This window comes from Hyaena hyaena, unplaced genomic scaffold (assembly GCF_003009895.1).
Source record: "Hyaena hyaena isolate Hyena2069 unplaced genomic scaffold, ASM300989v1 scaffold_875, whole genome shotgun sequence".
In the NCBI taxonomy this organism is placed as follows: Eukaryota; Metazoa; Chordata; class Mammalia; order Carnivora; family Hyaenidae; genus Hyaena; species Hyaena hyaena.
In genome coordinates, this window is record NW_024081507.1 from 372289 (window position 1) to 389078 (window position 16790).

The 16790-nt window shown below is 32.6% G+C and overlaps 1 protein-coding gene across 4 annotated transcripts in view; it reads right to left on the reverse strand.

Annotated features, from left to right (window-relative positions):
- The window catches only part of PHYHIPL (phytanoyl-CoA 2-hydroxylase interacting protein like), a 79121-nt gene that overhangs the window by 9686 nt on the left and 52645 nt on the right, over positions 1-16790 (reverse strand). For 3 of the 4 annotated variants that reach the window (XM_039220225.1, XM_039220227.1, XM_039220228.1), the window contains exons 2-4: positions 6864-7060; positions 4078-4252; positions 340-457 (exon numbers count right to left, since the gene is read on the reverse strand). In XM_039220225.1, the coding sequence (XP_039076156.1) occupies positions 340-457; positions 4078-4252; positions 6864-7060 (490 nt within the window). Of the gene's footprint in view, positions 1-339; positions 458-4077; positions 4253-6863; positions 7061-8882; positions 8905-16790 lie in introns of those variants that run through there. The other variant, XM_039220229.1, reaches the window with a different exon arrangement.

Consider the following 16790-nt stretch of genomic DNA (forward strand, 5'->3'; position numbering starts at 1 on the left):
TAAGAAGAGAATATTTAGGTCACTTTATATATTTTATATTTAGAGGGGTTTGTACATGAATGGTCAACAGTCTAAGCCCTTGAGCTTAAAGATCTTCCACTTAAATTGACAAGAATTGGTATTACGAATGATTGCAGAAATGAATGTAAGTACTGTGGGGAAAAAAATCCCACAATCTGAATTTTTCTACTCAGTTATTCTGGGAAGTAAAAGAGTATAAGTAACCATTTTGAAAGGAAACTAAAATTAGTATTTCACAGAACTAGACTCAAGGGAAACCTGAGCCTAGAATTAGAATGGCATTTAGTCAAGCAAATCACTGTATTTTTTTATTCTTACCGAATATAGTCAAAATATTCTTTGTGTTGGTTACGATAAAAAACAGAAAATTTAAGCATCCGTCCTGCAATCACTTCAGCCTTCTCCAACAGCTGTGTTAGATGAACTTTTGAATAGTCTGAAAATAACAACAAAAAATTCTCTTACTAAAAATATATTACCAAAGGTGTCAACTACATGTTTAATAATTGGAGATTATTAAAAATCACCTTTAGGACATTTATCTTAGTTAATAGGAAATTGCACTGAAAAAAATTCATTATATTTCTGTGGGACATTTTTCTTTCTATAAAAATGTGTTTTGTTTTATTTTCAAGATACTCATGCATTTGTTTTACTCTTTGAAATTAAAAATCCTGAAACAAACATTAAGTAAGGAATGCAGACTATGCATAACCCAAGTGATGTCAATTGGCACCATACTAGATACTAGCTTCTCTTGATCAACTGAAAAGTCAAATATAAGAACTTTCTAGCCGGCAATCTGTAGCAAATAGAATTTAAAAGAGTAGCAATAATGATGTTCATTTAATTTACTCTAAATCCATCAGGTTAGCAAGGTAGATTAAATATGACCATTTTATTAATTGCAGAAATTGAGGCTTATCACAGTTTGAACCGCTAAATGTTCATATATCTAGTAATTTAGACCAGGTCTCTGGCTTTTAGTTGGTGGTTTTCAGATACACATGACTCTTGAAAATCTAAAGTTTCTCTCCAATTAATTTGATCTTTTCACCAACTTTTTGTTTTGAAAATTGGGAACTGTTATCAAACTCCTCTACTAAAATCTAAGCAAAAATTTTTGTCTATAAAAATTACAAGACTTTCCAAATAAAATCAACCTAGTTGACTGCTCCTGGCAGCAGTTTGTTTCCTGACTGCTTTACTGGCTCACAAACATTTATTTAGATTAGAACATATGATGTAGAAGGCACCATACAAAATTAAATAATCAGGTTACAAGATCAAAAGGAATATTCTTCCTCTCAAAGAACTCAGTCTAAACTTACATATAAATATATAGATAACTGTGACTTATGGGTAAGCACAAGGTCTTATCTCTGACATAGACTACATTAGAAATAGATTAGCTGGTGGCATCTATTTTATTTTACTTCAGTATTTTGCACTGCACATAGCACACAGTATATGTTCAATAAATGCTGAGTGGATTAGCTATCCAGATTAGAAGACAATTTATATAAAAAACTTTCTCAAAATTTAATAGTCAGGGTTATTGATAAAGCTTAGGTAAAAGTCTCTGAATTATTTTGATAAAACTGAAACAATAAACTTTAAACAGCTTAAGTTCCCTTTAGATTTTACTCAAAAAAAAAAATAAAAATGCAAAACAACTTGTAGAAAACTACTGTAGCACATTTAAAAGCTGGCATTTTATTATTCACCCATAACCTCCTTGGAAGACTTAAGAGATGTAGTTAAGTGAAAAAGCCAACAGGGAGACCCTCTAAATGAAAATACGAAGACAAAAGGTTTTCCTTCATATACATAGAAATAAAACATGTACTCAAAATGTTAAGTAGATTATAAAAGAGTGGATTATGATAGAGTCAATGTGTGTATGCATCTATGGACAGATAGGTATTTCTGAACTGGAAATGCCAAAGGTCTTCCTTAAGCTAAAGAGGAAATATTTTACACCTTTCCCTAATGTCAAATGCAGATTTTAGCAGGTAAATTATAGCTCTTTTTATTGGACAAATACTATAATTTTGCTTAATGCCGCCTAATGGAAAATAACAAGTATTAAAACAATGTCATAAAAGACTATGTCTTCTTACAGGTCTTGCTTAGATTAAACCTCACTAGTAAGAGACAATGAAAGTAAGTGGAAAGAAATGCAGCAAAAACAGTAAACATGAGGTAGACTCCAAAGAGAAATTTTAATTCAGGAACAAAACTGAGGGGATATATTAATTCTAATATAACACATTAAATATATATAAAAGTTATGTCAATGAGAATTCTTTACTATTAATGTTACTCACTATTAATACAATATAAAAATCAACTGTTTCATCACTGATAACTTAACTATGATTAATACCATATTTAATCTATTCCAAAATGTATTTTTTTAAGTTCTGAAGAGCCATTTTTATTAAGTTTTTTTTTTAATTTTTATTTTGAGAGATAGTGCACATGCATGCATGCAAGCAAGGGAAGGGCAGTGGGAGACAGAGGGAGAGAATCTTAAGCAGACTCAATTTCATGGCTATAAGATCATGACCTGAGCTGAAATCAAGAGTTGGATGCTTAACCAACTGAACCAGCCAGGTGCCTATGAAAATGTATTTTCTTCACATTTAGCTTCTCTGACATGAGTCCTACAATAGCTATGATATGAAAACACTGTTTCATAGTTTAAATGATAGTATTTTTCCTTAGTGATATATAAAACGGTGGATCTTATAATCAGTATCTTAGATAAGAAGAAATATGGTACCAGAAAGATACTATTTTCCTTGCTCTTAAAGACTGAAATCCTTAGCAATTAAGGATGTTATAATCCTTAGTAACTTCCTAATAAAAAAAACTGAAGATAAAATCAAAATAACAGAATTAAAACTCTATTCATTTAACATATCCATAGGAAACGTTTTACACTGAGTGTGAGATTAGGAAATAACACAAGATAGAGAGAATACGTACTGAGTATATATGTATGTACTGTAGCTAAGTATGTACTGAGTAAGGCTACAGGGGGAAGATAATGGATGTGTGAGGCTACGAAGAGGAAAAATGGATGATTTATCTGTAGGTTGCCTCAGTTGTGGAAAATTTCTGACCAACCTACAATAGTTGAGGTAAATTTTTAAGATTTTTTCTTCAAGCTCCTTTATGCTGAAAAAACATTTAGCCTCTCTCTATAATTTTTCAGAGGAAACAATCACATGTACAAAGGGGAAACAAAGCCCCATTCTAAGAAACAAGGAGAGAATGACAGATGTATTCAGGTAGAGATGTCTTTATATCACTTCAGCACCTATTTAAGTGTGCACTAAATATTTGTTTCTTAAAGAATGAATTAACAGGTAAATGAATGTGATAAATGGTAACATTTCCATCTAATGAAATATTAAAGTATAGTTCAAGATCAAAGGGGATGGGCTCTCCACATCAGATATCTAAAGGCCAAATGGGTACAAGGTACTTTCTAATGAAGCAAACACACACACACACACACACACACACACACACACGGGACACTAGTTTAGATACAGATTTTCAGCATTCAAGTGAAAAATCGAATAACACTTCTGCTAGGTACAGTCATTAAGATCTGTAATTCCCCTAAGATCATCCATTCCCCTAAGTTGGAGAAAGATGTTCCTGGCTTCTTTGTTTCAATATCGGTGAAAATTAAAAAAAAACCAACCAAACAAAAAACCTCTCTCTCCTTCTCAAAATGAAGCTTAAAATGTGCTGAGTATATTTTCAAACTATACCAATTTTATTTGCAAAGCTCTTATTTTGAAAACTCAAACTATGCATCAAAGAATTGTTTTAATGCCATCTGAGCTCACTTCAACCAATACATTATAGTTTGTTCTGTTACACAGTGCTATTGGCAATGCAAAAATAATCAATGCAATTTATATCACCTTATAATGAAAAATATTTTAATATGTAATTAGCTTTTTAGGAACTACTAAATATTTTTCTGTATATTTATTAAATATTAAATATTTTTCTGTATTTTTCTGTTCTTACCTGCTGTGCAGAATTCTATAATTTCACTCCATTCAGACACAACATAATCACCATCAACTTGTTTTGAGGCAGTCTGTACTGCTACTGTATACTCAGTTCTTGGGCTCAAAAACCAGTGTCCACGGACAGTCATTGGCAAAGGAACAGCTTTTGCCACCAATTTTGTTGGAACATCCTAAGACAAAAAGACAGAAAAACAGGAAAGGGGAATGAAGGCAGGTAGGAAAGAAGGGAAGGAGGGAGGAAGGAGGGAGGAAGGAATGGAGGAAAGCAGGAATGGAAGAAATAAGTTAATTTAGCAGTATAACTTGAATCAACTATAAACAGTTTGGAGGAACTTTTTCAGTTCCTGGCTAATGAAAGAATTTTAATTTTTAAAGATATTTAATAATTATTATATTCAAATATCATATTCTCCAGATGTAAAAAATAAGGCCAACTTGATCAAGAGACATGCCCAAGGTCATACCGCTAGTTAATGACATAAATGTACTTAGGTTCCTGTTTTCTCGAGTCTTGTTCTTCTCTGTATGCTCCTTATATCTGCACCTTAAAATGAAATACTCCAATACTAAATGATAAAACAAAACTTCTAAAACCTCAAACATGACAAATACAATTCAATGGTTTTTGTATTTTGAAATATATTTGTTTAATTTATACTACCAGTCAATTTTACCAGAGTAGCCTAGCCCATATAAATAAAAATAAAATACTAAATATTTTATTTGTGAACGGAGAGCACATTTTAAAAACAACTATTTTAAGACAAATGAATCGGTTTTATACACAAAAGAGGTAATATCTGCCTCAGTTGTATTGGAGTTGTATTCAGCATGGAGCTTATGTGTCACAGAAGTGTTTAGGTATTTCCAAACAGCGATTAATAAGGTAATTAAACTTGCTAGTTGAATATTCATTAAATTTCCAAATATATGGTTTTCTAAGTGTGGAATAAAGAAAAGCGGGTCAAATCTTGACCTAATCGTCATTTAACATTAAATATTTCAGCTACTTCAAGGAAATATTTCAAAAGTACTTCAAGAAGGGAAATGTTAGCAAAGAGGATATCTGTAACTGGAAAGCATAATCAAAATTGGAACATGTTTAGAATAATGACTTATCAATCTTGTTCTCTCACACTTATCTGTACATAGAATTCTCATCTATCATCAATGTATATAACTGTGCATTTGGTAAAAGGCATAATTTCCAGGCTAGATAAGACAGCTCTTTCAAAACATTTGTGAAGTGAAAATTTAGTATCAATATAAAAATTTAGTATCAATTTTATCAGTGAAAATACTGAAACATAAGGAAGAATACTTAAACCAGATATTTTTCTCTAATATATTATCTCTGATGTATATGTAGAGAGACATGTATCAGAAAAGATATGTGATAAGTAGACTACTATAAGAATAAATACCAGAAAAGTGTTACATGTCTAAGACATTTAATGGTTAATTTTCATTTTCAAACCATAAAATAGACTAACTAAATCAATTTTCAGTCCTAATATATTTTACAAATACCTGAAGTTTATAAGCTACGTTACATTCCTCTTTTGAAAGTTATTATAGGGATCAAGAAGATGTAGTTTATCTATACAATGGAATACTACATGGCAATGAGAAAGAATGAAATCTGGTCATGTGTAGCAACATGGATGGAACTTGAGGGTGTTATGCTGAGCGAAATAAATCAGGCAGAGAAGGATAGATACCATATGTTTGCACGTATAGGAGGATTAGGAGAAACTTAATGGAGGGCCATGGGGGAGAAGAAGGGGAAAAATAGTTGGGGAGAGGGAGGGAGGCAAACTATGAGAAACTCGAATTCTGAGAACAAACTGAGGGCTGATGGGGGTGAGGGAGAGGGGAAGGGGGGTGATGGGCATGGAGGAGGGCACTTGTGGGGATGAGTACTGGGTGTTATATGGAAACCAACTTGACAATAAACTATTAAAAATTTTTTTAAAAAGTTATTATAGGGAAAAATGTGTGCTTTGATGAAAACTATGCATTGCTTATAGCACACTCTTCTGGCTACCTTCTTCTGATTCTGTGGAAGCTATTTTATAACAACGTAATTTGTAGATAATCTTGTCTAAATACATGCAAATTGATTCTGTCCAACCCTCTTTTCTGGCTCTTGCTCCTTCCTGACCCCAAACCAGTTTTGCCTCTACTTATACATTTATTTCAATATCCTGATCTACAACTGTGCATATTCTTTGGGTTATCCTTTGAAACACCCTATCAGTTACTTCATTAATATGTTAGATCTTTAACATATGTTCATTTTTATGTCTATATGAGAGTCATGATTTTACCTTTTCTGGGAAAAACTATATTTAAAAAGTATACTTGACATTTCATTTTCCTAAAAAAATCACTTAGAAGGACCGGGTTGGTTTTTTAAATTTTTTTTATGTTTATTTATTTTGGATGGAGAGACAGAGAGAGAGAGAGAGACAGCATGAGCTGGGGAGGGGCAGAGAGAGGGAGATACAGAATCTGAAGCAGGCTCAGGCTGATAGCTCAGAAGCCTGATGTGGGGCTCGAACTTAACGAACATGAGATCATGACCTGAGCCAAAGTCAGATGCTTAACCTACTAAGCCACCCAGGCGCCCAAAGGACAGGGTTTTAAAATGACATGTAATTTTTATTATTCCAATGTCAAACATGTCATATAATTAATAGAACATTATTCCTTTTAAAATATCCTCATACTTCTAAAGTTTTTAAGATACAAATGAATATGTATGTATTAATATTTTACCTTGTGTTTAAATTTATTGGAGTTCTTGTTCTCTTTCTTATTGAGGTCAATGAAATAGTGTGTAATACGGTCCTTTGACTTTGAATCCATTTCCCATGAAATCTTGAATGAATCACAGGTAATGTTGCTTATTTTGATGTTATGTGGTACAGGAAGTTCTTCCATTTCTGCTATGCCACTGTCTTGTGATTTGTTCCCTGCAAGAAAACAAGACACAGGTAGTTTCCAACTAATGTATTTTTCCAGACAAGGCCATCAGTTGTATATATAGTTCTGAATTCAAGATATCTAATTTACTAAATATGAGATTTCCTTTTTTTCATGAAATAATTTATAGTTCTGAATTCAAGATATCTAATTTACTAAATATGAGATTTCCTTTTTTTCATGAAATAATTTAAGTGCTAATGATAGCTGATGCCATTTACAAAGTCATTTTACCAATGAAAAAAGCAGAACTCAATTAGCAGAACTGAATGTAAAACCTCTACATTTTCAATTTACTTTTCCAATTTCTGTTTTCACAGAATGCAAACAAAAACACTGATAATCCATCTGTCTAATCTATGAAATATTAGGCTTACACTGTAGGTTCCGTTTGAAAAGCCCTGAGAGATCACTTTACCTACATGACCAATTAATTCTGCTCTAAAGTAATGTCAGGTATTTTAAACTAGATGATGCCAAAAATTTTGCAAAGAACCCAGTCAAATAAAAAAAAAACATTCTTTAAAACAAAATATGAGGTATCAGTGATAGCCTATAAAAATTGCTCTTCCTTTTTCCTTTTGTTTTGGACATTTATGTATAGAAACAGGATGTGATGTGATGGTTATACTACATATACAGATAATATTGAAGACCATTCTCTTATAAGTTATTATGTCAAAGATATTCTAGGAATCATTTTACCAGTTATGTCTTAATAAATTTAATTTTGAGTATTAGTAAATAAGGCTAAAAGAGAAAAAACAACTGCCATGTTGATTGATATCATTAAAATTTTAGAGAACTTGATCTGACATCTACTTACTTTAAAGACTATTTCCTGCATTTCCAGTAAGAGAAAATGACAAAGTAAAAGAAAACCTTTGGCTAACAGTATAGAGTAGAATATGATGGACTATAGGTCAAAAAGAGAAAAATTATGGATTTGCCAAGTTTGTTTCATATTGAAAAACATACTGGATCAATTTTTACTTCACTTCTCCTTCCTATGTTCCCATCCCCCTAGCCAACATAAAATTCAATGCTCCAGAGGAGAAAAGATAAATATACCTGTTGTTCATATGATAAAAGGTGGTAAATCATAAATCATCTACGCAACTTGTTCTTTAACAAAAAGTGTATCTTGATCAACAAAAATTAAAAACAACAAAAATGAATGTGGAAAAAAATGAATGTGGAAGGCAATACCTTCCTCTTGCAGATTAGATTATATTCTCCTGCCCTTCATATCCCCATCTCAATTGTGTGTGGATATACAACTGTTGACACTTCCAAGTTTTATTAAATCTTTAACTCATGTTGTCTCAGCAAGCTGTGTTGTGATCAGAACCTGATGGCAACTGAAAACTAATGTCAAAATAACTTAAGTTCTTGGGGCACGTGAGTGACTCAGCTGGTTGAGCATCCAAGTCTTGATTTCAATTTAGGTCATGATCCCAGGATTGTGGGATTAAGCCTTATGATGGGCTCCATACTGAGCATGGAGTCAGCTTAAGATTCTCTCTTTTCTTCTCTCTGTCCCTCTCCCCTGCTTGCATGTTCTCTCTCTTATAAAAAAGATAATAATAACTTAAGTTCCTTATTGTCATTTCTTGAACAATACTTTTTAAAATCCTTCTTTCTGGGGAGCCTGACTGGCTCATTTTGTTAAGCATCCAACTCTCGAGTTTGGCTCAGAATATGATCTTACAGATATAAAGAAACCCTTCTTTCCTCTATGTACCTTCCCCTCACATCCCAGTTTTCCCAGATACCCTCTCTATAAAAGTCCCACAGAAATTACTTTCTCACCCTTTTCTTTCCTTCTTATCTGGCTTAACAGAATCCCCAAATTGCTTGGGACTTAAATGAAGCCTTTTAGAAGTGAAGGGAAAGAAAGAATCCTTTAACAGACTTGGGAAAAGGAAGGCAAATAAATACTCAAACAGTAAATTTCACTCTATTTAGAAAAGCTCAAAGTTTTTACCTATTTTTCTGACTGCAAGTTATCTTATATCTACTTCAATCTATGAATATAAAAACCAGTCTATGAATATAAAAAACAGCATTATGAATTTCTATGTATCAGTAAAATACTATCAATATATTCTATATATTATCCAATCTATAAAAAATGGAGATCCTTTTAATTTCCTATTTTCCCCCTTTTTCTTATCAAGAGTTAAAAAAGCTGTTCTAAACAAACATTACTCATTACAATTCTTATTCCTTAATTTTACGGCCATATTCCAAAACAGAAATCATGAAACATAATCTATTTATCTCATTTTATAACATTATGTATATGCATTCATCTGTGTGAATATACAATACACACACACAATGATATGGTATTTTTTCTTTTAATAGCCTTATGCAGAGATTTAAATTACTTAGCTACCAAAGTCCTTAGCTAAACACTTTAGAACCTGAGATGTTTTCTTTGTATTTATCTTTTTGAAAGATGTAGCAGAGAAAAAACTTACTTAGTAATCAAGATTACCTTATGAAGTGTATGACCCAATTTGATTAATCCAAAAAAGTAGCTTTATCTTGAATAAAGTTTAAAAGTATACCTGGCTTAACCTAGATGTAATCTTGCAACAGTTGCAATAGAGCATCTTTCTCTGTATTGAGCACCTCTATATTTCTAGCATATTTGTTGTATCATTGCCTCTTTACCCCACAAGTAAATGACTCAGTTTGAATAAAGTAAGAAATACATTTTTTTAAAGTAATAAAGTAGTAGGGAGCCTGGGTGGCTCAGTCTGTTCAGCATCCAACTTCAGCTCAAGTCATGATCTTATGGTGCATGAGTTTGAGTTCCATGTCAGGCTCTGTGCTGACAGCTCCAAGCCTGGAGCCTGTTTCAGATTCTGTGTCTCTCTCTCTGCCCCTCCCCCACTTGTGCTTTGTCTCCAACTCAAAAATAAATAAACATTAAAAAACTTTTTTAAAAAAGTAATAAAGTAGTTATAATAATAAGCCCTGAGCTATCCCTTAAAAATAGCAACCATGAGACAATTTTCTCATATCTTTCTTCTTTCCTAAAATTTAGTGAATAAAAAAATCTTTTGTCTTAGTACATATAGGTGGATTTATTTTATAATTAAAATTATATGTGTAATATTTAAATTAATATGTTTTTATAACTTTCATTAGTCAGAGATATAGTCTGCTACATACTTTTCCACTTCATAAGAACAACTTTAAAATGCTGCAATACTTTTAAAGTCATGAAAGAAAAACTAAGACAGTAATAAATAGTAACCACAACAAAACATGAAACTGTTCTATGCTTTACTCAATATAGGAATATAGGAAAAAACACAAAGGAGAAAATAAAAATCACTTGTAATCTCTATACTATTAACATATTGTGCTTAATGTTTTGAAGCCTGTTTTTCATTTAATAGATAGTCACATTTTCACATGACTACACATAATTCTAAACGTGAAGTATTTTATTCTACTAGTCAGTCATCTTGATACTAGACATGTAGATTGTTTCCAGCATTTTCCTGTAATAACACTTCAGTCAACTCTATTCTATGTATGTTTTTTATGTCTATGGATTAATTATCTTTGGACAAATCCAAAAAATGCAAATATTGAATCACACTTGTTTTCATCAATGTGTATTTGCAACTACTCTATGTGCCTTTTATTTTACACCCTTATCAATTCCATTTATTGCTATTTAAAATATCCATGTGTTTCAATGGGCAAAAGTTAAAACTTTATCTTAAAAAAAAAGGCCTTGACCTAAATCTCACACCACACACAAAAATTATATCAAAACTGATTTTAAAAAATAGTATAAAACATAAAAACCATAAAACTTTTAAGGGTAAAAAAACACAAGAAAGTCTTTGGGATCTAGCCTAGGTGAAGAGTTCTTGGACTTCAACCAAAAGCACAATCCATAAAAGGAAAAATATTCAGATCATCCCATCCTTATTTTTTGGCCTACTTGAAGTGTCTTTCTACCATTGTGTTTCAGCTAATTTCTCTTTCAGTGTCTAAAACATTTTGCCTTCTATATCTTGATGCCAATGTGTGTGTGTATATTTACATTGTATAAAAATATAAATGTACTTATTTTAAATATCAAAACTTACACATACACTTACAGACTGTATATGGCACCATTTGAGTCAAGAGAAGTATAAACAAACATAAAGATGCAGTATTAAATCATAACTCCATAAAATTAACTGTAGACCTACTGTAGTACTTACTGTAGTACCTACTGAACTACTGTAATTTCATAGCCACCTCCTATAGCTATTGTGATGAGCTCAAGTGTTGCAAATATATGCTTAAAACAGTATGATGCTAATCATCTCCACATGAGATGAGCAGTTTGTCTCTTCACTCACATATTACAATAAAAAGTGATCTCTTGCAGTTCTCATGTACTTTTTGTGTTTACTGTAATACTGTAAACCTTGAAAAACACTATGAAGTGCCATTAGTGATGTTGGAAGTACTCCCAAGAAGCAGACAAATGTTATGACATTATAAGAAAAAGTTGAATTGCTTTATATGTATGATTGTGATCTGCAGCTGTGGTTGCCCACCATTTTAAGATGAATCCTGTGTAAGAACCGTTGTACAAAAAAAAAAAAAAATAAGTAACAAACAAAATGAAATTCATGCACTTTTCACTTCAGCTATACTAGTAGGCATGAAAACCTTACACCTTTTGTGAAATATTTTTATCTCATATTGAAAATGCAGCTTTTATGTGGGTGCAGGATTGCTATAAGAAAGGCATATATCTATAGATTCTAATATGATTCAAGGAAAAGCTAACTTAAAGCTAATTTAAAGCAAAAGGAAGGTGAAGGATCTAAAGCTAGGGCATTTAATGCCAGCCAAGGATGGTTTGATAATTTTAGAAAGAGGTTTGGCTTAAAAAAATGTCAAGGTTAACAACTATGTGGCAGTAGGTGAATTCCCAAATATCATTACAAAAATCACTGAGAAGAAAAGCTATATCCTGAACAAGTATTTAATGCAGGTGAAAGCGCCCTATTCTGGGAAAAAGAAAAAAAAACCAATGTCACACAGGACATTATTAGCAAGGGAGAGAAGAGAGCAGGAAGAAATAGATTAACAAATGCAGTTGGTTTTATGATCAGGACTGCCTGATCTATAAAGCTGCTAACTCCCAAGCCTTAAAAGGAAAAGATAAATACCAGCTATCAGTCTTTTGGTTACACAAGAAGGCCTGCACAATGAGAACCCTTTCTCATAAGAACCCTTTCTCTGGATTGGTCCTATTGATGCTCTGTCCCTAAAGTCAGGAAGTACCATGCCAGTAAGGGACTACTTTTTAAAGTTCTTTTGATATTGAACCATCCTGGCCATCCTAAACCCCATGAATTCAATACCAAAGGCATCAAAGTAGTCTACTTGCCCTCAGACACAATGTCTCTAATTTAGCCTCTAGATGAGGGTATCATAAGGACATTTAAAAGGCTCATTACACACAGTACTGTATGAAAAAGATTGTCAACACTATGGAGAGCAGTGATAGAAAAAAAATCATGCAAGCCTGGAAGGATTACACAATTGAAATTACCATCATTGTTATAGAAAAAGCTGTGAAGGCCTTTGCTCCAAACAATAAATTCTTGCTGCAGAAAACTGTGTTTCACCAATCAAGGAAATCATGAAAGAGATTTTGGATATGGCAAAAAAGCTGGGAGGGTGAAGATATGGATCTTGAAGAAATTCAAGAGTTAATAAATACCATACCAGAGGAAATAACAGAAGACAATTTGATAGAGATGAGAGCTTATGGATCATCAGCAATGAGGAAGAAGATGTAGAAGAAGCAGTACCAGAAAACAAACAAATCAATCTGACAGAAGGGTTCTGAATATTCAAGACTTCTTTTGACTTCTTTTATGACAATGGACCCTTTTATGATATGAGCACTGAAACTAAAGCAAATGGTGGAAGAAGGATTGGAACCATATAGAAACATTTTTATTAAAATGGAAAAGCAAAAAGTCAGATAGAAATCAAAATGTATCTCCATGAAGTGACACCAGGTGTGCCTGCCTCTCCTGCTTCCCCTTCCACCTCTTAAACCTCTGCCATTCCTGAGACAGCAAGACCAACCTCTCCTCTTCCTCAGCCTACTCAGCACGAAGACAAAGATGAAGACCTTTATAGTGATTCTGTTCCACTTAATGAATAGTGAATAATCATCCCACTGGACAGTTGATAAATTTATCTGTTATGTATGTTTATAAGTGTTCTTGTGCTAAAATCTAATAACTTTACTGTAAGAATTGTAGGAGATGTTGTGTCAGCTTTGTCACTGCCTAAGTATTCATCATATTGTGTGCAATCACATTGTGTGCAAGACTTGTTATGGAAGTGGATAGCCTAACCTTACATGGGCATAAGGTGAGTGATATGTAATAGAAAATTGGTAATGTGTTAACTTTCTTACCATTTTATAACTTTGTTTTTAAAGAATTACTTTACCATACAATATCCCCCTCTCTCTTATAATTGGAAAAAATGAGCATTAGCCTATCATCACAGATAAACATTAACAATGTTCCCAATACTGTATTAGGAATATAACTGTAATACTGTATGCCATAAAATTTTTATAACAATTCATTAATCATTGTATATGCTAAGCTGCCCTGAAGCAACTGTATTGACTATACTAGGCAAACATAAAGTAATCATTACTGCTTCTTCATTACCAATGCATGAATCATTATACCTGTAAATAAATATGAATTTTTTTCACATTGTCCTTTCATTTTTATGTCTAGTGTTATTAATAAGTATAATGTCTACAGTGTTTTGTATCATATAATATTGATGTAGATACTGACAATTTGTCTTATAAACAGACAACATAAACATACAGTACAATAATTTAAGTGTATTTTCTCTAACTTATGAATTTCTTAACATTTTCTGCTAGCTTATTTTATTGTAAAAATACATTATTTAATACATATAACATACAAAATATGTGTTAATTAACTGTTCATGTTATTGGCAAGGCTTCCAATCAATAGTAGATATTTGTTGTTTTGGGGGAGTCAGAAGTTACAATGTAGATTTTCAACTGCACAGGAGGTCTATGCCCCTAACCCCTGCATTGATCAAGAGTCACCTGTGTATATAATAGTTATATCTTTATTGGTGATTATAGCTTTTTTCAATTAAAAATGACTACCTTAATAAATATATACTTTGAAATAATTTGTACCCTGCTTTATTTCAATTTCCCTGTATGTGGAATATCTTTGTTCATTCCTCCATGTTAAAATTCTTTGTGTATAATATTTATATTTATATACATTTATTTAATTTATTTTTTAATGTTTATTTTTGAGATAGACAGAGTGCAAGCTGGGGAGAGGCAGAGAGAGAGAGGGAGACACAGAATCTGAAGCAGGCTCCAGGCTCTGAGGAATCAGCACAGACTCTGACACGGGTCTCAAACCGTGGACTGTAAGATACATCTGACATGAGCAAAAGTCAGATACTTAACCAACTGAGCCACCCAGGCACCACATTAATTTATTTTTAAAGCAGGCTCCATGCCCAGTGTGGGGCTTGAACCCACAACCCCAATATCAATTCACACGCTCTACTGACTGAGCCAGCCAGGCACCCCTTATTTTTTCCTTTAAATCATTTTCAGTAATTTTGTTTTAGGTATTCTTCTGTATTTTCACTCAATTTGAGAAATTTTGCCTCTTATTAGAAATATTCAACTTAAATTTATGTTTCTTCTTGCCTATAAGTTCTTATTTTATGTTTTATATATTTTATTCTTCTTTGGTTCTATCTTTCACTGTATGGACCGTATTTTCTTTGAGATCTCTTTTCTTTAGTATTTGGAAGTTATAAAGCTCATTTTTTCTTACTAAAAGTTATATTTCTTTAGTATCAAGGGTGAAACAAGTATCTAATAAAACCTTCCATATGTCAAAAGAAGAAATAGAGGTATTTTTACTTTTGAATTTTGATGATATACTCTAGATTTCAGAGCCAAGATGTTTTAAATTTTTGTAAGAATGAAATATTTCCTTCAGAATAATGACATCTGCATTCTATGCCATAATCTATTTACAGTAATTCTTTGGGTTTTATTACTTCAAATGGTTTTGCTATTCAATGTCAATCCTTTAAACATGACTTAAACTTGAGTTATTTAGCTTGATTTTTTTCTAGTTGGCTGAAACAGATTTTCTATGATTTATTTCCACGATCAGGAAAGGATTTTCTGATGATTTGTGCTCCTGAAATTGTTTTTGCTATTGTGGTTTCATATGAATAACTGAGTTAAATATAGAATTATTGCCTTAAAATGTTGCAGCTATTGCTCTACCTTATTGTTCTCTGGCATTAAGAGCTGCTGAGAAGTTTGGGGCTCATCTGATTTTTCTTCACTTTATACCTGTTTTCCTCCTGTTTTTTAAGGGACTCTTAAAAGTATAATTCAATGAGGAGTTGGATCCAGACCAAAATCCTACGTGTGATCTTTCAGATCCAATTATAGGCGATTATAAGGCTTTGCGTGGAAGACCTCATGGGGGATGCTGCTCTCCATATATTAGACTCAGTGCACAGTCAGTTTTCGGGAAGGAGCTACAGTCAAGGACTCAGGCTCCTCACCACTGACAGCTATTATCATATGTACATCTGCAATCCTAGTTCAGGTGCCTCCTCCTTTATTAAATACTTCCCCAAGACTTCCTTATGGGAGGCACTGACTGAGGCATTTTTCTCCACTCTAACTTGGTTCTTTTCCAGTCCTCACCCCCTTTATAAAATAGCAGGAATCTTTTAGTTGGAGCTCCTCAGCACTGTGACATTTCCATTGTCACCCTATTCACTCCCAATCTGCATTGCATCTACCTTACTCTTGCCTGGTGCCATTCAGTATGGAAAATAGAACACTGGGGACTCGCCTTTTTGCCTCTTGCTTGTACCAACCCAGAAAATAAAGGCTTGGTTATTACCTTCAGTTTGGCTCTTTGTCCTAATTAATCATCTAGGCATCTGACTGCATGACAATTCTTCTGTTCCAGTTTTTCTTAATCTTCCTTGGAAATTGTTAGTATTGGAATAATAGATCTGTTTTTGACCTCCTTGACCTCCAAATATATTATCTTCTATTTTCATCGGTCTTTTCCTACACATTCTGAGCAAAAGATTCTAAGTGTTTCCTCCATATCTTTTTTTTTCAGTATGGCTTCCATTCTTTGAATTTGAAAACTGATACAGCACTTTCAATTTTTTAATATTTTTTTCTATTCAGAATTAGGTCTCTTTATATATTAGTTTATTGTCTTATCTAATCTTCATTTTTTGTTTCATTAAATCTCATCTTGAATTTTACTGAGAACATAAATCACAATCCATAAAATTTACATGCTTTTACCACAGAAAATCTGTCTCAGAAATGTTATTCTGCTTCTTATTGCTAAATTTTTCTCTATTTATTTGTAGAATCTTTGTATAGATTCTAAGAGTCTGATTTTAGTTTATCTGTGTATTCATCCTTGAAAAAGAAGACATCTTTAGGTCTGGTAAAGGATAGATCTCATTTCCTATAAGAGGATGCTATCAAACTATTCCTCTTGGATTTTAACCTGAAGGGGCAGTTACATAATTTTTATGATTAAGAGATTCTGAAGTCTGTGAAGAAAAAACAAAAACAAC